The following is a 23,216-nucleotide window of genomic DNA, read 5'->3' as shown; positions in this document are numbered from 1 at the left end:
AGTGCTGCTGGGAATTGGCTTGGTCCAAGGCAAGAACAACCCACATAACTCTTCCCCTACCTGTTCTGGTACATCCAATAACTTTGCAGGTTGATGTGATTATTTTGGATAAAAAAGATTGACAGCTCCTAATTTAGTTGCTGGTTTCAAATCCAAATTAAGCATCTTTTATTCAAATTCTTGTCCCTGCAAAAGAACCAGTTCTAGATGACTATACTTAACACTTCTAGAACAGGTACTAACCTGCCTCTAGTTTGAATGTTATATCAGCTTGATATGAAAGGGCTGTGGTACAGAAGTGTGCTCCCATTGTATTTTTTTCCCATTCTGTCTCTTCTTTGCCTAAATAGTAATTTTGGTAAGCTTGGAGATGCTGAGTATGATCTAAAAGTTCAATTGAACAAGTCAGGATAAGTTATAAGAGTTCAATTAAAGAAGTACTTTTTTATTTGCTTGTCTGCACTTATTGTTTGAGTCTGTATGCTAATGAAGCCCTTAGTAGCTGCATTAGTTTGTTGGTGAGTTCTTGAAGTACAGCATAATAAAAACAAACTGTTCATAAGGATTTCTCTGTCAAACCAGTTATTTGCTCCCCATCAGACTTAGCTAAAGGGAACTCTTGAAACTTGATCTATAGTTTTTGCTTCATGGAACTTTATCAGTTGGCTTCGATATATGCTTACTTAGCAGCTCTGCTTAAATTGTTCTTGTAGTCCAGTCACAAGAAATATGTTTATCCAGTATTCATAATGGTACAGGAAATGTTAATGTTGCTGTTCACTCTATGGCAGAACAGTGAATTGTAAAATTTCTGGAGATTTTTGCCATAAAAATTGGCATATGTAGTTCATATTGTACTTTAGAGCTGGTCAGCTATAATAGTGCCACTGTGGTTTGGCTTTTAGAGTACCCTTGAGAACCTTAATTGCAAATATTTTAAATGAGCCAACATGTCAGGGGAATCTGCTCAACATTTTATAAGATACATGAACTTTTAATCATAAGGTCATGTTAGTATTTCAGTTATACTGGAGATCAGTGAGATGCATTGAGAATGTGGGAAAAGACAGTAGAGTTCCATTCTGCCCTTGGAAAATTTATCCTGGATCCAACCCATGGTTTCCCCTACACTTAGACTTGAATCCTTGGGGTCAAACACCTGTCAAATATGGGACCTCTGCGAACTCTCTCATGTAACAGTGCTTTTAACATAATGTAATAATAAATAACCATAGCACGTGAATGGTTAAGGAAGATATTAGTATTAATGTCTATTTTGATTTAGCATCCCAGTTCTATTATCTGGTGTGGCTCAGTAACTCTTGCAACCCCTGGTGTTTTCAGGCTCTTTATTGCTGTATAGTTTCATCCCCATTTACACTGGTCAGGGTGCCAAACAGGAATAAACTGGATTGTGTGAGTTCACCTCCTTTTTTCTTGTTGTTTGAACTAAATCCCAGCAGATTTATGGGAATGAAACATTGCAGAATGGTAGAATCCAGTGTATCCGCTTGAGAGAGGTTATGGTTTTATGTAAGCTTTCTGAAATCTTCTTTGTTCCTTTTTCTGTTAGAGGCTTCCAAGAGAGTTTTCAGCATCTTTTGCTAATGAGTGTTTTTTTAAAAATCTTTCTGGGTGGCTGGCTGCTATCAGGGATGCCGTCCAAAACAATACAGCAGCCATCAAACCCGTGTTCCCTGCAGAAAAGAAGCAGGTCAGCTCTTAACACTTTCCATGTGGCACCACTGTTATATTTTGCAATCACTGTACAGTAGAAGTTGTTTCCAAGAGTGTAGATGTAAAATTGGTAGAAAATGAACTAGGTATATGGCAGATTTTATGCCTTTATCTTTGATGAATACAAAAGATCATGTATGTCATGAATGTCTTCCCATTCACGGTAGTGGCAAGAGGCTGTTCCGTGCATCTGCGTTTATGTTTGTCAAGGTGATATTCCCATTGTTGCCTCCACCAGGAGTTTGACTGCATGTACTAGAACATGCAGAAAACCAATTTTGGCTAATTATGCAATCTTTCAAGTTTTCTCCACAATCTTTTTCGTACAAGGATGGAATGGGGGGGGGGGTGTTCCAGACTGAAAGGAAAGCCAAGTTATTGTGAATTCTGTCTCGAAATGGACAGTCTTTTGGCTCAGGCTTATGTATTCACTGAATGTTCCTACCTGTCACTTTTGTCTATCAAGCAGTTTGTTACCCAAAATGTATCCCTTGAGGGGAATTATGGGGGATTTGAATATATTAGCAAGAGGCTGGGTAACTGCAAGATCTTTTTAACCAGTGTTTATGGGGTCCTCTTTGCAGACAGAAATGCTTTTAAAATAAAGACAGCAGTTCAGCTTAGAAATTAAAAAGGATTTTTATTGAAAACAAACTGAAAGGGTCCCTAACATAGAGGCACACATTTAAGCCAAACACATACAGGCAGATGAAAACAAAAAGGATAAGTTTGGGTCAAAGTCCTTGGAGGCTTTCCAAAGTTCTGTTTAGGATTTGATGAAAAATAGACAAATGTAAGCACACTTGAAAGCAGATGGAACTTGGTGTTGTGGGTCTGCATCCCCCCCCCCCCCCGGCTAGGTGGCACATATTGTTTTCTGGTGGAAGGGTCGTATACATGTGAATTAAATAATAGATTTGGGGGGAAGATTTCTAGCCTGCTTTATCTCTGTTTGGTAGACCTAGCTTGAACTCGTAACATTCTAGTTCAAAGCATCTCAGTCTCATGCCACAGAAAGTAAATGTTTCAGTATGCTCAAAGGATCATAGGTTGTTCCCTGTCTGTCTAAACAATTGTGCTTTTTTTAACTTCCAATCATATTTTGCGAGTAGTAGGTTATTCTGCCTGTTTTATGTGTGCATGGGCCCAGCATTAGTGATTATTTGATACGGATGATGTTGCAATACGTCTTTGAAACTATACTTAATACAGTAAGTTTAAAGTTTTGATTCTGGTATGGAAGTGAATATTTAGAATATTGGTGAGTTTGTGTGTGTTTGTGTGTGTGTCTGAGAGTGCTGCACTGTCCTGCATCAAGGGCACACTCAGTGCTTTGAAAGTGTCTGGAAGATGCAGATAACCTTTTGCCCTTGGCTAGCATTTGATTCCATTCTGCTAGTCGGCTTTCAGAGCAGCTGGAGCGATGGAGGAAACACTCCTCTCAGTGGTCAAAGCAGGACATTCATCTGGTTTTCTGGTCTTCTCCTCTAGAGCCTTCAGATAGGCAATAATTTTCACAAATAAATAAATCTCAGAGGCATATCCTGGTGTGTGTTTTCCTTTGGTCTGTATATTATCTTGATGATTGTTCAAACAGGTTTGCTGAATTTCAAGAATTGGATTTTGTGCACAGAAGTGAATGTAACTATCATAGGTAGATTCAAGTGGGTAGCCATGTTTTATCATAGGCAGTGATACTCTTATTTGTTCAGTCTTCTTTAAGAGGAAGTACTCAGCCTCTCCTTCCTTTCCTAGTTTGGATAAAGCCAGATTCATCAGTAGCTACTAGTATCTGAAAAGAGCCTCCATATGAGATAGCAAACCTCTAAGCATCAAGGCGTAGAAGCAGTAGCAGGGGGTAACCTTGGCCTCTATGCCCTGTTTGCTCTCTAGGACAAATGTAGGATTCTGGGCTAGGTGGAACACTGGTCTGATCCAGCAGGCAGTTGTGTTCATGTGGTTTAACAGTTGCATATGAAGGTTTAAGAAGACCTTGTCCTGCATAGCACAGGCTAGCCCAATCTTAGAATCATAGAATCATAGAGTTGGAAGGGGCCATACAGGCCATCTAGTCCAACCCCCTGCTCAATGCAGGATCAGCCCTAAGCATCCTAAAGCATCCAAGAAAAGTGTGTATCCAACCTTTTCTTGAAGACTGTCAGTGAGGGGGAGCTCACCACCTCCTTATGCAGCCTATTCCAGTACTGAACTACTCTGACTGTGAAATTTTTTTTCCTGATATCTAGCCTATATCATTGTACTTGTAGTTTAAACCCATTAACACGCGTCCTTTCCTCTGCAGTCAATGGGAACAGCATCCTGCCCTCCTCCAAATGACAACCTTTCAAATACTAAAAGAGGGCTACCATGTCCCCTCTCAACCTCATTTTCTCCAGGCTGAACATTCCCAAGTCCCTCAACCAATCTTCATAGGGCTTGGTCCCTTGGCCCCAGATCATCCTCGTCACTTTCCTTTGTACCCTTTCAATTTTATCTTCTTGAAGTGAGGCCGCATACCAACCAATCAGGAGATACCTCAGTACAACGTCTGTGCTGGAGATGTGGCTGCAGTGAGTGGGGAGGGGAAAAGCCGAATGAAGGAGCCCATCTGCATCCAGAATAGAGTGCCATGGGCTCGCATTTCTCTGATGAAGCAGGGAAAATCCGTTCTTGGATATTCTGGAGAATAAGTGGTTTGACACCAGGGTCAATGCTCACCTGTACAGATGAGGGGAAGAATCCCAACTCGAAATCAGTATCAAGTGTAGAAAGCTTTTGTTTATCTGAACCCAACCAGCTTTAAAAGCCCAATGCAGATAAGACCCAGACTTGCAAAGAGCCAGTTATAGAAATCCAACCTGGAGGTGACGGTTGAATGGAAATTGCTTTCCTTTAATATAAAGGTTTATTTTATTTTAAAAATACCAAACACCTAACCACTGTTGTAAAGAAACTGAGATGTAGCAGCCGGTATTGGATTTGATGAGACCAGTTTGCTCTTGCGTTTAGAAAATATCTATACATACTGTAGAGCTGCTGTAAGTTTCAGTGTGTGTTTCTGGATGCTGTTTAGTATGTGCGCATTACAAGTAGTCTGTGTTTCATCTCCCGATTTTTTTTACTGTGCTTGATATTTATGGGAGACAAAGTTGTGTAATATCTTTTATTAACCGACTAGCACAATGTGTGAGCTTTTGAATTCTTGAAATTCTTTGTCAGGGTGGATTTGAAGCAAAAAGAAATGGGTGGGGAGAGAAAATATTTTAGGACATGATAAATGGGCTTCTGTCTCAATATTGGATAGAATGCTTTGACTGACTGCAGTGGGGTGCAGGATATGGTTAGTATATGGTGGCATCTTTGCTTTTTCCAGAATGGCTAAAAAATACTGCTCTAGTTAAAATCAGGTGATCAAATATCCATCTACTACAAGTAAAAAGCTGAACAAAAATCCACAGGCCCGTTTAAAGGCTAAAAGAACAGAAAAACCACACTGGAGTTTCTGAGATTCTGAAAGGATTAATGATGAACTAATGGAATAAATTGGGCTCAGATCATTTTCTCTTATGCAAGGCCTTATTTGTATAGCTATATTATCTTCTATACAGCTAAGGAAGGAGAAAATGCCACCATTAAAAAAAATTAAAGCTTCTTTCTGGTGTAACCCTTCCAACTATATAATTATGGAACTCTAAATGGCCTTTTATACCCCCCCCCACTGCAATGGTTTTTACTGTCTACAAAGGTGATAGAGAAGCATTGAAGCTTCAGTGCATCTGATGAGGTCGATAGTATATATAATATTTATAAAATGTGCTGACAGCAAAAGTGTGGATCTGTGTGAAACTGAAGCCCAGCCCAAGAAATGGGCAGAAGTCAAATTTAAACACACAGTGAAAAGCACTGTGATATTAAGTGCAATAAAATATTTAAATGCTACAGCAAAACATTTGAACAATTAAAATAAATTCAGTTAAAAACACCCAAACAAACAACATTAGAAAGAGAGCCAATAACCAACACATAGCTATTAGTAAACTTTAAAAATAATAAATTCAAATTCTTGCAGCTGTATGCTACATGGATGTCAGCTGATTCATGGTACTTTTCAATGTGGACTTAAAAGTATTGGAATTTGAAATGGCAAAAAACCCAGCAACTTTAGAACACTAAATTGTGAATCCCACATCCCTACAATAATAATTGAAATATGAACTTTTTCAGATCACCAATCGCAAATTTACTATATTTTTCCAGTTTTAAACTCATTCCTGTTTAGTACACATTGCACCATTCACAGGTGATAGTATGGAAGATAGGTAGAACCACAGCCAGTATGGTGTAGTGATTAAGAGCAGTGGCCCCTAGTCTGGAGAACTGGTTTGATCCCCCCTCTTTCTCCACATGCAGCCACCTGGATGACCTTGTGCTAGTCACAGTTCTCATTTTGCTGGGCTTGTATTGCCTTGCTGGAGATGATGGAGGATGCCTAGTGAAGATGGAAAAAAGCCTGGCCAGCAACCTTCATGGTCTTGCGACTCCATAGATAGGGAGGCATCGAGAATCATGCCCAGACTCCTGATGGTGGTGATAGGTGTTAAAAATACCCCATCTAGCACTGGGAGTCGCACCATATCTTCATCAATGTGTCAGCCTCCAAGTGCTGGTCTAAAGTCATTTTGACCGCAATAGAAGCAACAGAGTTTGTGTAACTATGTGTGTAAATCATTAAGAAGATGCCTTCACCAATTTCCATCAATACAATGACTATGTAGGTTCTCTACAGGAGCAAAATATAGTGTCCTTTCAAATAACTATCTGTAACCATTATAATGAAGCCAGTAAGGGGACCTCGGAGGAGTTGGGCCTCATCATTTACTGGCCAATCAGGTCATCTGTCCCACTCCTGCAGCCTCCTCCTCCAATGTGATTGGCCATACATCCAACGGGCAGCCAGTCAGGTTGTGTGTTGCACCCCTGACCGTCTCCTCCAAGTTCTACCACCTGGAACGAGCCCCTGCCCATTCAGAGCTGAGCTGGCTAGTGAGTGAGCTGGAAGGGAGGGCTGGGGGGCCTGCAGGTTAGGAGTCTCTGGGACCTTGGCTGGAGCCTTGAGGGGAGAGGGGGCCAGTTATTGTCTTCACTGTATGGGGCAGGGGGACAGGCTGCTGTTACCTTGCCTGTTGGGGGACCTGGGGTGCAGGGAGAAGGAAGACCCAACCTTTGTGCTGTGGTGGCCACTTGGCCATTGCTGAGATCTAGGGAGGAGGCCAGGGGGTCCTGCAGTGCGAGCTCTTGCCACCACATGCCTGACCATGGCCACAGCCCACTTCCCAATCTGGTGCTTGGCCGCCTACAAGCTATGCACCCCTGCTGGCCTCCACTGTGATGGCTTCCCAACTGCCAGGGAGGCCACAGGATGTCCGCCGTCAGCTGGCCTAGCTTCACTCCAGAGGGTGTTGGTGGCTTTGTGGTGCATTGAGACCAGCTGTCCCTGCCACCTGCAGGGCTGCCCATCTGCACATGGCTCTAGACCGCCTCTATGCCACATGCTTTCCCAGCTGTGTGGACCAACCACTTGCTGTCCTCCCGCCTGGGAACTGCCTGGCTGCTTCGTGCTGGCTGGTGGGGAGCCAAACCCCAGCTTCTCCTCCCCCCAGGAGGATGGGCCTGGGTCCACCACAAATAACCCCCGGCCCACCTCCTCCCTGCCCACGGCGGGCACACGCCTCCTGTTCCTGTCTGTGCCAGCAACCTAATATACTGCAAATTATTTTAATTCTTTTATCAGGAGTGCATTATTGATGAGGACTGTGAGACTGGAAAATATTGTGAATTCTCTGGTTTTGAGTACAAATGTTATGTCTGCAAACCCCAGCACACAGTGAGTATTGGACACTTTCCGATTCTCTTCATTGCATGTCAAGCCATGACTAACATAATATGCTGATATTATTTTATAAGTGGACTGTTGAATTATATTTCCACCTGAAGACACACAACATTAAGCAATAAATAATTAATCAGTCAACCCTACACTTAGGAGTAGATGGGTCAGTCGCAGGTGATCTACATTTTAAAAAATGGATGAAGCTATTGTTGAAATGTCTGCTGAGCAATCAACTGGAATTGGAAACATCTGGCTGGGATTGTATATATGTGAACCTTAAATGCACTAGTATGGACTTCCTTGTGTAAAAACATCAGAAAGGTTTAACTTTTCTTCATATTTGATTAATTGGGTCCAACATCATGCAATAGTAAATGGTGTGTTTTTTTCCATATTACTTTAAGCTAGAAGGGAGTGCTAGTCAGGGGTGTTTTCCTTTACTAGCTAATTCGGTTAAATTAGTGGCTCCAGTTCTCTGGGCCCCTGAAAAAGGTGCCCCCAGACATCCTACTTGCCTCCATTGTTTCTTATGTGGGAAAAACACATGCTTTTATTGATTGATAGATTTGATTTTATACTGCCCCTCTCAGCAATTTTCAAGGGCAAGGTTGAGAGTTCCTGCATTGTTCAGGGGGTTGGATTAGATGACCATGCAGGTCCCTTCCAACTCTGACTCTAAGCCAATAGCCAAATACCAAAGCTTCTAAATGTGGACAGAATTTATGTCAAAGTAAAAAATCCAAGCCAAATCAACTTGGCGAGCTAATATTAAGGCAGCCAACAAGACCTAGCAAGACATGGCCACAAAGATCACTTTGAGTTTTGGGGTTTAGTAAAGCACAGTTTTGAAAATGATTTTCTACAGAGCCAACAAAATAGGATGCCAGTGCAAGCACTTTCTGACTTCTCATAATCCAGAAGAAGAAAAATAGTTGGTCCTTATATGCCGCTTTTTTCTACCAGAAGTTGTCTCAAAGCGGCTTACAATTGCCATCCCTTTCCCCTCCCCACAATAGATACCCTGTGAGGGAGGTGAGGCTGAGAGAGCCCTGATATTACTGCTCGGTCAGAACCACTTTATTGGTGCTGTGGCGAGCACAAGGTCACCCAGCTGGCTGCATGTGGGGGGAATCAAAGCCGGTTTGCCAGGTTAGAAGTCTACGCTCCTAACCACTACACCAAGCTGGCTCTTAATTGAAGCACAGAGCTGCTGTTTAGGAAGACCAGGGCTCAGACTACTACAACGATATAGGCTAGATATCAGGAAAAAAATTTTCACAGTCAGAGTAGTTCAGCAGTGGAATAGGCTGCCTAAGGAGGTGGTGAGCTCCCCCTCACTGGCAGTCTTCAAGCAAAGGTTGGATACACACTTTTCTTGGATGCTTTAGGATGCTTTGGGCTGATCCTGCATTGAGCAGGGGGTTGGACTAGATGGCCTGAATGGCCCCTTCCAACGCTCTGATTCTGTGATTCTGTGACCTTAAGGGGAGCAAACATGAGCAGCATGACATAATAATACTGCCCATTTTGGGGAAAAGCACATTCATTATGCATGCTGATTAGAGGGCATAAGAGGAGCCACCTGAGAGGTCTGGCCAGACCATCCCTTTCCTAGCTCAGTAGTTCACCAGACTGGTGGCATGCAACTTGTAGGCTTAGATGGGTAGTTCCTCCCCACTGTGTCTGCCAAAGCCTGGGTTATGTGTCTCATGTTCCCATGAGCGCAGACTGCTTCCCCAGGTACCTCTATCATCATTGTTATCTTGAAGGTGGCTATGGGAGGGACCTAGCCCATAAGGACTAGTAGTGAGAGACTATGCTAAAGGGAATATGTCCCTCTTAGCCTGAAAACATAGCCTCTGTGAAGAGAGGGCTCATATCTCCAGTGAATGAGCTAGCTTGCAAAGTTGGCCAGATTAGACCTGCTTAGTGAGAAGTTCCAGGTGGGACTCAATAGTTCCTTGCAGCCTCTGCACCAGCACACACACTGCTGGAAGAATGCACTTCCTGTGCCTGGGTCCAGGATGGTGCCCATCTTTCTCTGAAATATTCAGATCAAGAGACCGAAGCCTTCCATGGCACACATGAGTACCCTATTGAACTCCTTTAAAGGGTTTAAGGACCTCCACCATTTGGGGGAGAGCCAGCCACTTCCTGTTGATGAATTATTTTTCTGTGTCAACCTCCAAGGCTACCTTGTCCAGAGCACTCTTCTGTTCCACCAGAGGCTCAAACATAGCACAGGTAGAATTCCAGTGAGTGATGATACCCTGGTTGACCTGCCACTTCCTGATTCTGAAGCAGCAGATGGGTAGCCTTCATGGTGCACAATGAACACATGTTATTGCACAGCGTGTTTGGAGAGGCCCTTCATGGTGTCAAATCTGAAGTTCTGTGCAGAAATCATACCTAGGTCATCTCTCACCACTAGGTGGAGATGGTCCGGGGAGGGCGGTATATAAATATAACAAACAAACAAACGTGCTTCAGGTCCACAGCCTGTACTGCTGCCCTAATGTTTTCACTCCCCACAGTCACCATGTAGCTGATGGAGAAATCCCTACCGCAAGCCCATGTCAATGCTTCTTGATGGTAGCGGTGTTGTTGGCTGCAGTATGCACTTGGTCCAGTACCCCCGCATGGAGCAAAGCGTGGCATTAATACGCCTGATGGACCAATTCATCCTGCCTGGTGCTAGCTGCCCTACCCTTGACATCCTTGGGTTGCTATCTTGATAGGTAGCCTCTGCCCATGCAGTATTTTGGGGATGTACATTAAGACCAGAAATGTCTAAATGCATGTCCTTAAGCATTGAATATAAGAAGTTGGTTATTGTATGCCGCTTTTCTCCAAGTCTCAAAGCGGCTTACAGTCGCCTTCCCTTTCCTCTCCCCACAACAGACACCCTGTGAGGTGGGAGAGGCTGAGAGAGCCCTGATCTTACTGCTTGGTCAGAACAGCTTTATCAGTGCTGCGGTGAGCCCAAGGTCATCCAGCTGGCTGCATGTTGGGGAGGAGCATGGATTATAAGTCCACACTCCTAACCACTACACCAAGCTGGCCTTTAACCTGTGGAAGCTGCTGCTATGACAGGCCTTTCAAAAGTTCCAGTCTCTTATTTGTGCATAACAGACTGCGGCTTAGTTCCATGTTTACAAGGCAACTTTTTGTAGTTATAGCTCAGAACCATAGCAGCTAATGGTGATCACAGAAACTTGTTTCTGAATGGGCAAGTCCAGAACTATGGGTCATAAGACTGCTGTCATTTGTGTGTCAAGGCAACCATTAATGTTAAGTTTTCTGTTGGTAATCTTGGATGGAAACTAGGCTGCATTTGGATTATTGGCAAGACACTCATGCTATCTACTTTGCCATCTTCAGTCAAACGTGCTGTCACTTCATGCCCTGTGCCTGCCAGAGTTTCATTTCAGGTATTAAAGAATTCATATTGGAGCAGTGTGAAGTATGCGTTGTCACAGATTATGTATACACTGGGGTTACAGGATTACATATACCCACCTCTTTAGAGGCTGAAGACATGGATTACCTTGATTTTCATTTCTGTCCAATGAGAGTTGTATGTTTCCATGCCTTCTTCTCTCTCCACTCCCATCTCTCCTAGCATTGCTCTCGAGATGATGAGTGCTGTGGAAACCAGCTCTGTGTATGGGGTGAATGCTTGAAAGCTGCCTCAAGAGGAGCCAATGGAACAATTTGTGAAAGCCAGCGTGACTGTAATTCTGGAATGTGCTGTGCACTTACAAAAGGTCAGTCACTTCACCATTTCCATGTGGGTCCTGCTCTCTTTTCTGCTCTTTCCTATGGATGAAAGGCCAAACAAGTTACTACATCAACTTGTGGGTTTGTATTTCTGGTCTGTTCTACTGTGTAATGTGGGACTGAGAACAACAGATTTTTACTAGAGAAACACTACAGTGTAAAATACATGTCTTCCCATATGCCAAAGACTGAGCAAGTGCGAAAGCAGGGCACTTGAGCATTATGCTGTCAGGGCAGAACAGTTCCTCTCCTGCTGATTCTTAAGTTATTGCGTGCCAATGGACAGTTCTTTTCAGCCAGAATTACCTTTTTATTACTCTGTACTTGGAAAATTGTCAGCTTGGGTTGGGGAAAGTTTTAAGCAGTCCCTACATTAAAGCACATGGCATCAGTATTGGGCAGTACTGGAAGTCATTCTAAAATTAGTGGATAACATTGCCATGAGAAATTTATCAACTCAGGGTAGACTTACTTTGGAAGATCTATCTTCAGGGATTCACCTCAAGAACTAATGAAGGGCAACCTTCCACTTGAGTTTCATCTCTCTAGCCAGCCGTGATCCCAGGACGCAATAGGTATCAGAAGCATAATCGAACCCTCAAAATTTCTGCTTACAGGCCTTCTGTTTCCTGTGTGTACCCCATTACCTGGAGAAGGAGAATCTTGCCATGACCCTTCAAATAGACTCCTCAACTTAATTACATGGGAGCCAGATGGAGCTCTGGATCGCTGCCCCTGTGCACATGGATTGACTTGTAAAATGCAGAGGTAAAATGCATCGTCTTCAAAGATGATGAAATAGCTAGTGAAATTGATGACTTAATATTGTGCAATTTGCCATTCAACTTCCTAGGATAGCCAAAGTTGTACATTACAGGTCGTTGTGGAATTATTTTTACTGGTTTCCTGGTTGAACTATTTCCATATTTTTGTTCCATTGCAAAGTCTGTGGATTCCGTTATACTAGTATAACTTCTGTAGCCAGCATAGCAGTCACCTTAGTAGCTGAGTTAGAACTGGTTCTAGTGATGAATGAGGGATCATTCTCTGGAATTTTAAGGTGCTTATCAATACTAGTAGTGTGCAGGTTTGTAGCTTCCAAATAGGTTTCAGAAGCAGAACTGGTTTTTATACCCTACTTTTATCTGCCCTTAGGAGTCTCAAAAAGGCTTACAGTCATCTTCCCTTCCTCTCCCTACCAACAGGCACCTTAGGAAGTAGGTGGAGCTGAGAGTGTTCTGAGAGAACTGTGACTGGCCCAAGGTCACCCAGCAGCCTCCCTGCAGAGGACTGGGGAATCAACCTTGGTTCTCCAGATTGAAGTCCGCTGCTCTATATCACTACACCTCTTGCTTTTTCAGCCACAATAATGCTGTAAAACAAATTAGACAAGTTAGTTGTGACTTACTGATTCAATTGAACGTGAGTTGGGACTGTAGTTTGTTTGGACCTCTCTTTTTATGCCAAACTGTATGGGCCCAATAAGGGATAGAAAAGATTACAGAACCAGAGGCAGAAGTCAGAGATGCACTCTTGGGTAGATAAGATTAAACTACAGACTGTTGAGATTTTAATATACAGATACTAGATGCCCTAGACACTTTGGGTCCCTACTTATTTGTTCACAAACTTGATTGATTGATGAGAAAAGTATCATTATGCTAACAGCCAACATGTACTTTTTCAACAGCTACAGCAGCAATTCTCTCTGTGAGCTCTCCTTTAATAAGACCGAGAACAAGGACACTGAGGAACCTTTCCTAGTAGATGAAATATCATTGCTGGATCTTATAACACAAGATATTCCTGGTGACTATGAAGAGACTCTGATAAACCAAATGCAGGAAGGCTTGCCAAAAGAAGTTCCCAAAGAACTGGACATAGCCAGTGATAGGCTTTTTGCAGACAAAATGTAGTTACAGATGGTTTTAGAAAGTAGTGTGTTTTTATAGCAGATAAACTATTTCTGCTGGATAGAAGTGCAATAATTAAAATATAATCAGTTATTTTCCTAAGTGCTGTACAAACAAGTATTTTCCAAGTCTGAAATCACATTCTTCCTTGACACATCAAACATGGGCAGGTGTTTCTTGTCAAGATGGCTCTTCTGAGTTTTAGGCAACATATGCCTTATACTTATTATAGGATGAGATAAAGTAGTTAAACATGGGCAGCTTGAGTCCTTTTCTGTATATGTTGTTGTTTTTCAAAGAATTTCTCAGATGATGGATGCTTGATTTTATGACTCAGCATTGGTCCTTACATTTGTGTGGGGAAATAGTATGTTGTAAATTTCAACTATATTCAATTTAAAAAGTTGCTCAATGGGCCTTAAGCTCAGGTAAACTGCATTCAGGTATTATGCAGATAATCTATGCCTTGAGAACTCAAGCATCACAGTACAAAACCCACTTTAAAGTGTTAGTCATTTTCTGCAGACTGATGAAACCAGTGTACACTGTCTACCATTTTTAAGGCTCATAGTAGTTGAGACTGTATTTTACTTGGTTTTAAACTAATAAAAGTTGTTCTGGGTTTGTCCATCAGGGAAGACTGTGATATTTAATTAGGAGTAAAAGCACCCCTGGCTTTTAGCACAAGTCACTTGGGCTGTGATAGGACTATACCACTGAATGAGTAACAGCAATGGAAATATGTGTATGGCTGTATTGTCTTTTCCCTCTTACTCCACTAAAGCATCTAGTGCTCTACAGTCATGGCTGTAACCAATATTGTGATAAGACTGAAATTAATCAGCTGTGGATCATGTTCTCTTCTCATAGGATATACTTGAGTCATCCAATATACAGGTATTGTATTACTCCAACAACAAAACAACTTGCTTCAGGTGTGAACTATGCAGCATTGTTTATGCCAAATTCGCTGCATTAGCCTCTCCCTCAGTAATTTCCCCTCTAAAAGATCCCCAGTTTGATGACCCCATAGCTGATGTAAGGTAAGTTCATATTGAAAAAAACCGTTGGGTCCCACTGGATTTGTTTTCCACCATCGTGTTAACCTGCAGAAAGTGGTTAAATAACTGGACACAACTGGACAATGAAGCAACTGCTGATTCATTCTTTTCTTTACAGGTTCTTTGAAGCAACCCGTTTTAGAGTAGTACTATTTAAAAATGTAAAGATAACAAAACTGAATAGTTGAGGCAGCCATGGCTGCAGTTGAGAAAGAACTGAATAGGAAGTGCAGCTGTGCTTATTCAAGGCACACCTGGTGAACAAGCACTGGGAGAATGTGTATTTCACTCAGAATTTTAAACTTCTACAAGGGCTAAGGGTGGACTGTTTTATGTGCATGTTCCCATCACTATGGTACACAGACTACCTTACTTATCATAAGAATGAACACCCAAACATACATCCTTTCCATACTTTCAAGTTTTATATGCTACATAAAAGAAAACAAATGGAAATTGGAGTAAAAGACAAGGTCACTGGATGACTAATGATTCTTTCTGTATAACCTACCTCACGGAACATCCTTGGTGTCTTCAATGGTTTTCCCATAAGGTGATCACAAAAAGGAAGCAATGTGTATTTCTTGTGGTAGAGCTGGGCACATGTATGATTTGGCAACATAAGAAGTTAACACAGAAGGTGTGGCATAAGAATTGGCAGTTTACATTAATCTGCAAAGGAGGCAGTCCCTCTGAGGTACTCACAGGTCTCTGCCCACCCAGTGGTCTTTTGTGCAAAGTAAGACAAGAGACTTTCCTTTTGGCATGCTCCCATGAACATGAGGGGAAACTTTCCTTCTGTAAAGTTACTTCTACATAATCTAGTGTGGTACATTTCATATTAAAATAAGGGAAGTATGATTAAAATAACAGAATGAGCAAATGTTTTATTGGCATGTTAATTGTTGTAAACAGCATCTGGCATGGAAAAGTTTACCAAAACCTTTTATTGATTGATATAAATTAGATGGTATTTAAAAAAACACACCAGAAAAACATATGTAGAAGTTTGTAGTCGATCTTATGATGTAGCAACCCAAAACCTTGTTGTGTCTGAAGACTTGCAATTAAGTCACATCTAATGAATCAGTCTTGCACCAACCCCTGAACTACTGGGAAGCTTATAGTGGGAGGTGTTATAGAATGTCCAACTTAAATAAAAAACAAACAAGCAACAACCCTACATATAAAACTATGAATCAACTTCAGGAAAAAAATAAGTATGACTTGCAATGGTACTAGAAGATGCAAGCTTGGAAGAGTCCAAAACCAAAATGTACAAAAATAAGTAGCCAAACAATCACCCCTGCAACTTGTTAACAAGGGAAGAATACGAACTAAGTACCCAGCATTGCCAAACATAAAATGGATACAAATTTAAATAGGCAGCTATACTTTTAAATGTACACAGTGAATATTGATATGTGAAGAGAAATATCATGGTAAGCAGCTGAAATGCAGTTCTGCTAATTCAGAAGAGCAGAGTTGTATTTACACACTAAATGAAACAGTGGAATCGTATGCTTCCATAACCTAATAAAAATCAAGATACCTTACAACACTTCTTGAAGACAAAACAACACCTGCTGGTAATGGTAACTTTTTCTAAAAATACTTTTTTCAGATGTTCCTGCTTTATGGAAGAGAAACCTTAGAAGAGTACTTACAAATCTAACTTTATAAAGTTTGGGGTCTGCCAATTCAAACACATTTTCAGTTTATTTCCACGCTCATGCTTCTAAAAAGCCACTGTTACATTTACTTCAGAATTCTTCAATGAGGTAATGTGTGTATCAGTGAAACAAACAGAAAAAATTCATTCATGGCCTTTGCACAGCTTTTATTACCAAGCTATGAATATCCTGTTTGAGGCTAGTTAGCTAGCTACTGCTATGTGCATACTGTCCTCAATTTTTGCTCATTACCCACCCCCACCCCATTTTTGTGGGCTTTTTTATTTGCACATCCCTTTTATCTTTACAGTACATTTGACTATAGTGCACACAACATGATTCCAAGTCAAACAGTGGCCTGACTGGGCTCTGTGCTTCTGATTGGTAAAACTGCAGCCCAATCAGTGCTGGTGTCTTTGCTGTACACCTAAAGTCCTGCCATAATGGCACTACACAGTAGTAGTGAGCCTCTCACTTAAACAAAAACAAAAAAATTCCCCAGGGAGAATGCTGAAATAAGTATCAGTCTTGAGTCAAATCTTTATTTGGTGCTCCATCCAGATATATTTTTAGTGCTTTTTCTTTACGAGGGGAGTAGGTCACACGATGTCCAGTTTTCTGAAGTCGGCTGCTTTCTTTTTTCATTAATTCATTTCTCTGTTCTTCAGTCAATTCTACCACTTCTTCAGTTTTATCCCTTATGTATAAAAGAACAACCTTAAATTCCATAGCATTGCATATAAAACGTTTATTATTTATTCAATCTATTACCCACCAATCTTGGCAAGCTGGCTCGTGGCGCATTACACAGCAACCTAATAAAATAAAACCCCCATTAAAAATCCCTTACACTTTACAGAAAAAATACCACAACGTCATGGTGGCAAAAATAAAAATATGAGTCCTCCCTGTAACATGAAGGACTGTTAGCCGAGGTCGCGAGGGAGTACAACTGGCCACGTCATTGATGATAGCATAGTGGCATATCTTCCCCTGATTTATCCCCTGAACTGTCCTCATCCATAGACCTGATGGAAGAGCTCCGTCTTGCAAGCCTGGCAAAAAGCTCTCCCAGGGCCCGCAGGTATTCTGGGAGCTCATTCCACCAGGTAGGGGCCAGGACCCTTTCAGTCGAGGCCAGGCAAGCTTATCTGGGGCGGTGTGGTTTAAAAAAAACATTAACTGGACTAGAGACTAAGTAGCATGAAGGAACTGTAAGTGCTGGACATAATAATAAACCCTCTTGTTTTTGCATACTTGGGAAAAAACACCTTGTTGAGCAATTTGAAGAATACTGTACTTTCCACAAACATATACAGCATGCTCATCAGGAGGTTTCCAAAGCATTTCCCAGGAACCCACAAACAATAAAAGAGAGGAGTTTGGTAATGATGATAAGACATATCATGCCAAATCAACTAGTGAGAAGCTGCCTCATAGTGATACTTTTGTAAAAGCTCTGCAAAATATCTACATCTACAGCAATAAAAAAACATATTTTGTGGCAGAGCAACACTCCTCCAAACTGAATTAAGTATACTTTCTAACAAGCAAAGTTTCTGGGGATCCCATTTTGACACTCAGAATCGCTTCAAAAATGAAGAGCATTGTATATCAAGATTAGCAAAAACAGATGACAAAACCCACTGTTTACGAAATGTCCAGATGTTCATGAATTTCTGTATATATCTCGTGTGTGAAAGTAGGCTTTGAGTTGTCACTAAATTCACACAGAACACTGCACTACAATATTCTCATGCACATGTAATGTAATGTAATTTCTGACATATGCAAACCCCCCCACAATTAGCAGAGGTGCAAAGAACAATGTCTGAAGTACAGTTGCTTCATAATTTATGGCTCATCTAGTAACTCTTTCTTCCAGATCTATCATATTAATTACTGGATGGAAGAGCACGGAATAAAGTCTGAGTACATCATATACTGTAGATAAGGGGTCCCCAACCTTTTGGCACATGGGGGCTGCGTTAGCGTGCCCAGTGCCTAAAGAGGGCCACATCTTAAACCAAAATGTAACAAAATTATTAACCTTCTGAGGGTGATAGCAGCAGACAAACAGGTTTGAGGGCTGCGGAGACCCCTGCTATAGATTATTAAAGAACATAAATAGTGTATGGTTGAATGGTGTTCATTCATTTTTTGTAAATAGTACAACAGTGCCTGCAGGGTAGGATGTCTTCAAAATTTCTGCACTCATTTACATTTGTGGAATTAAAAATGATTATTTATCCACTAGCATAGCGATCCCCAACCTGTGGGCCGCGGGCCACATGTGGTCCGTCGACTAATTGGAGGTTGGCCGCAAAGGACGCCTTCTCCCCCCCCCGGCCCTTTACTTCACCCCCCCGGCCCTTTACAACACACTTCGGGTGTCATTGTCTCCCATCACTTCCAGATGGGACTATCTCATTGCAGAGAAACAAGCTCAGGGTTCCCATTGATTTGTCATTGTCATGAGTTAAAATTTCCATGAAAATAAAATGTCCCTTATGTTCATTGTTGTGGGGTGTCTGTATCTTATTTTCTTATCTTATTTTGAAGGGATGTTTAAACATTACCATAGCGATCAGAGAGCGTTAGGGCAATAGTTGAGAGTAGAGGAGTAAACTACCCCCCCCCCCAGACCGGGCCTCAGTAAAATTGTCAAGCGTTGAGTGGTCCCCGGTGATAAAAAGGTTGGGGACCACTGCACTAGCACACAGGATAAATGTTAGATTCAAATTATTTTTACAGCCTGTGGCTAATTTCAACAAAATCCATGACTATAACTGTTGCTGAATAGGCACCGTATGACCCAGGTATTTACTATAGTTGCTTGACCTATAATAAAAAATTATTGGGGGCCAACAGAGGGAGCCGCTGAGAAAGCCATACGCTAGGCATTCAATAATTACTGGCAAGCATGTGAATTGGGATGCTGATGTGGGCCAAGCCATGATGATATTTGTAATTTTACCAGTATTTCCTTGTGAGCACCTAGAACACTGCAAATTTCAGCAGACACACATTAACTCCTTGCATGTGTGTTCTGGATTACCCAGAGGTTTCTGTACCTGAAAGTCCATAATGGTGCCCAACATAATTACATGGAAGAATGCCATCAAGTGTGCAGTAGTCTGTAGATCTTCACATCAGAGGCTCAAGTTAACAGCACAGTTGAGGTTATTCTAACGATGATTAGCAAAATCACATGCAATATCCTGCTCCAGTACCCCTTTTCAAAAAGCCAAACAAGCAAGCAGTCATGGAAAATCTAAACATTCGACGTTTCCAGCTTCAGTTTTAGTTTAATTCTGATAACTGGCACTCGGGTTTTCCTAATAAGGGTTCTAAATACAATAAAAGGGCATACCTATAAAATATCACTGCTCCATCATCACATATGTAGAGAGGCCATACATTCAGTGTAGAAACTTTTGGATTCCAATCCAAATCCTGATGAATCTCTAGAACTGAGATTTCACAAGGAAATGTTCCTCTGCCCTGGAAAGAACAAAATACCTTAACAAAAATATTATATGCACCAAGAAAACAAGAGTTTGCACTTACCTGTAACCATTGTTTACCGAGTGGTCTTCTGTGAAGGCCAGCCATGGACAAGTTTTTCAAAGCTTTCTAGTAGGCTATGAAATTTCTGACCAGGAAGAGGGGCAGTACTCCTTCAATTCTCTTCATGCTGCTGCTGGAGACCCCAAAACACTAAGGTTCCCAAGAGTTCACAATGGGGCAAGAGGAAGAGATGTGTGCCGTCTTCTGTGCATTCCCACATTGGAAAATTAGCAAACTCACTAAATGAAGAAGGTGGGTGTGAAGTGTTCAAAGGAAGAGGAACCACCTTCCCATGAATTGTTTAGCATTCCATATCCTGCCCCCCCCCCCAAAAAAAAACAACCTTAGTTAAATAAGGACTTACTGTAGACTATGGAAAGGCAACAAAATTCAAATCTATTGTTAAGGCCTGGTTTGGTACACTGTGTACAGTTCCAGTCATCATACCTCAATAAAGACATGGCAGCATGGGAAAAGGTGCAGAAAAGGGAAATAAAACCCTTAGCTTGGAGAAACAATGATTGAGAAGTGATGTGACAGACGTTTACAAAATTATACATGAGAGAGAGAAGATAAAGAGGTACTCCTAGAATAGGGCAGGCTAAAAAGATTGATCCAGATAAAAGGACAGATTTATCATGTACATCACCAGCATAGGCTATGAGGCACATTGCATCAAGCTCTCTTCAAAGTGGATAACTAAAAGGCCACATTGACCTGTTGATCAAAACTTAAAGGGAAAGTGGCAGAAAAATTCTGCTTTCTATCCTGGTTAACAGCTTACAGCACTCATACCCTGCAGTGGCTGAATCTGGCATGAAGTTCTGTTTAACTTGCAGGCAATCAAGCACAATAGAGATGACTAGGGAAATCAAACATTTATTTGGTCAGGGACTGTAGTAGCAGATATAGCATCAGTTAATAATTATGATTTGTATGGGGCAGCTATTTTGACTAGAGCACAGAAGATATCCTTAAAAAGTTGGAGTTTATCTTACTCCCCAATAGGGACTCCAAGTACCTTATAATATTTTATACTTTTCCATTCCATTCTCACTAGGACCCTGGTTGAGGGAATATGATGGTCGAGGTTCACAAACAAATTTTCAGACAGAAAGTGGCATTTGAATCTGGTCTTCCAAATCCTAGCTCAACACTCCAACTATACTAAATTACACTGGCTTTTGTTACAAAAGATGACTTCAGAGAGTCTGAACCCAGCTGAAATGAGCCCACTCCCGGAAGCAGAAGTGAGACCGAGAACCCAGAGAGAAATCAGTGTCACTCCCCTGTAGGAGGAAAGAAGTGTGGATATACATGAAACTAATAGGGGAAAATTGCCTACAAAAAGATTTGGCTTAGAGGTACAGGTCTATCATTGTTATTGAAAACAGTAGCAGGTAAGGAGCTGTTAAAATAATTTGATGAAGGCTACCATGGAGCCAAGAAGAGAGGTGAACTGATGTGGTGTACCTCCAAAAAGCATACTTGCTGATCACTTGTGAGTTCCCCATGAAGACAGCAGCAGCAAGCCTTGCTTGAAACTGCACCTGTGCTGAAAGAGACTGCAGCAAGATGGTGGACAGAAGGCTGCTGTGTCAGCCTTTAGAACTTGACATTAACGAAAGGGCTTGGAACCAAGATCATCAAAGAATCATCAACAGAGTAAGTGAGAATAAAGCTCAGCAGACTTCAAGCAGAAACAGGCTGTTGTCTTCCCAACAGAACTAACTAAGCAACACACTAAGGCTATAGGAGCTGAAGAGATCCAGACAATCCCAATTAAAGGGCACATTATTAATTAATTATCACAGAGTTACACACAGGAAGTAAGTAAATAATATATTTAATCAAGTTGATATAATGGGTATGCAGACTGAGTGGGCAAATCCCCTAAATACTCATATCTAAACTTTCAAGCCACTCAATCGCAGCTGGGGAGAGTTCAAAGAGTTCTGTCACATCCTCCTGGAAATGACAGCACTCATATTCCTGAGACAGATGGAAAATAGTTTGGTGGACTGCACCACAGGCACATTCAGGTCCTGGTATTTTGCCCCAATTAAACAACAGGTCTGCACAACTGCAAAAGCAAGTTTGTACTGTATTAGTTATCTTTCATACTTTATGTGGGCTTCTCACTGGTGTTTTCCAAATTACGGATATCAGGGGGAACTGACTGCAGGATTTGTGCAGATCTTATTGCTGGGTGTGGGGACCTTAATCACTAAGAAGAGTATCTTGTCTTTGGAGATGTGGGGGAACGATGCACCACAATGTGGGTATCCAACAGGCGGGAGCAGGTTTAATACATCTGCTGATGATTTTCATTGTATTGAGTTGCACATCAAGTTTGTGGATATGGGAGCTGTTGAGCTACACTGTGACACCATATTCCACAGTTCTATATACCAACCCCAAAGCTAAGCATCTAAATATTGTACTAGACATACCACATACTTTTTTGAGAATGGTCATTTAACAGCACCATTCTAAAGTGATAGATGGCTCAGTCCTGAGGCCCCTTTTGAGTCCTAAGGACACAGTGAAACGCCAAACCCTTTTCTTCTTAAATGTAGTATATTCTTCACTAGAACGAGTACTGATGACAAAAAAAATCTTTTGATAGAAATAGATCTTAGCCTAAAGAATGAGGAGAGGACAAAACAGAAACAAGCAATGGAACTCAACTCTTTGTGGCAGCAAAAAGAAAACTGGGCGAGTAGAGTCCCTCCTCCTAGACATGTGATCATTTTGGCAGGAAAGCTCCAGAAGGAGAATGACCATTGGATACCTAGAGAAGAGTTCTTCTCCCCCGGGGTATAAGATGACGTCATTGAGTTTCCACCGCAGGATCAAGGGAGGCCACTGCCACAGCAATTACTGTATCAGGCTCAAAAAAACTATTAATAACTGAAAAAAAAACTTTAGGGTGAACCAGAATATTGAACAATGATGGAAGAAGAAATTGTATAGAGAATAACAGAGAACAGCAGAAAATAAAAGAGAACATTCCTCCAAAAATGTTTGTATTTTTAACTTTCTTTCTTAAAATCTGATTATCGTGTGACATCTTAGCCGCTCTGTTTGGATCGGATACCAAGATAAAAAGTGATTCTGATTTTCTGAACTTCTCTGTCCTTATCAGGAAGGACTTTAGGGTTCTCTGAACATCTAAAGTGTGCCAAATTATCTCCTTCAGGTGTATAAGCTTGTTAACATTTTCCCTCATGGAAGACTCATCTGTTGTGGGGGAAGAATATTCCCGGTTTGGGTTCCAATGACTATGTTTACGTGCTGCTTTTGTGGACCATGATCCTTTCTGTTCACCTTCCTCCTCCCTGCTGATCCTGGAGAAGCATCCCTATGGTGTCTACATTCTTTCATTTCTCCACTCTATCTATTTGAGTTCTCTCCATTCTATCCATTTGACACCTCACCATCTCCAATATGCATTCGATTAATTCCTCAGAAATTAATGTGGCCCAGTGGGCCTTACTATACTCCTACTGTCGCCTTCTTCATCTACGCCTCTTGTCTCTTTGCAAGCAAGCACGGGCCATGCAACACCGGTGGAGGTTTTGGCGCGTTG

The 23,216-nt window shown here is 41.6% G+C and overlaps 2 protein-coding genes across 5 annotated transcripts in view; one reads left to right on the top strand and one right to left on the bottom strand.

The window, feature by feature from the left end:
- The window catches only part of DKK3 (dickkopf Wnt signaling pathway inhibitor 3), a 39,481-nt gene extending 22,728 nt beyond the window's left edge, over nucleotides 1-16,753 (top strand). For both annotated transcript variants that reach the window (XM_077321816.1, XM_077321817.1), the window contains exons 5-8: nucleotides 7,529-7,621; nucleotides 11,250-11,394; nucleotides 12,025-12,175; nucleotides 13,098-16,753. In XM_077321816.1, the coding sequence (XP_077177931.1) occupies nucleotides 7,529-7,621; nucleotides 11,250-11,394; nucleotides 12,025-12,175; nucleotides 13,098-13,323 (615 nt within the window). In that variant the 3' untranslated portion in view covers nucleotides 13,324-16,753. The remainder of the gene's footprint in view (nucleotides 1-7,528; nucleotides 7,622-11,249; nucleotides 11,395-12,024; nucleotides 12,176-13,097) is intronic.
- The window catches only part of USP47 (ubiquitin specific peptidase 47), a 73,230-nt gene continuing 65,256 nt past the window's right edge, over nucleotides 15,243-23,216 (bottom strand). For all 3 annotated transcript variants that reach the window (XM_077321814.1, XM_077321813.1, XM_077321815.1), the window contains 2 exons: nucleotides 19,428-19,558; nucleotides 15,243-16,751 (listed from right to left, as the gene is read on the bottom strand). In XM_077321814.1, coding sequence (XP_077177929.1) covers nucleotides 16,577-16,751; nucleotides 19,428-19,558 — 306 coding nt within the window. In that variant the 3' untranslated portion in view covers nucleotides 15,243-16,576. The remainder of the gene's footprint in view (nucleotides 16,752-19,427; nucleotides 19,559-23,216) is intronic.

Source organism: Paroedura picta, chromosome 2, assembly GCF_049243985.1.
Source record: "Paroedura picta isolate Pp20150507F chromosome 2, Ppicta_v3.0, whole genome shotgun sequence".
Taxonomy (NCBI): Eukaryota; Metazoa; Chordata; class Lepidosauria; order Squamata; family Gekkonidae; genus Paroedura; species Paroedura picta.
The sequence above is the reverse complement of the archived record's forward strand: the minus strand, read 5'-3'. Positions and strand labels throughout refer to the sequence as shown.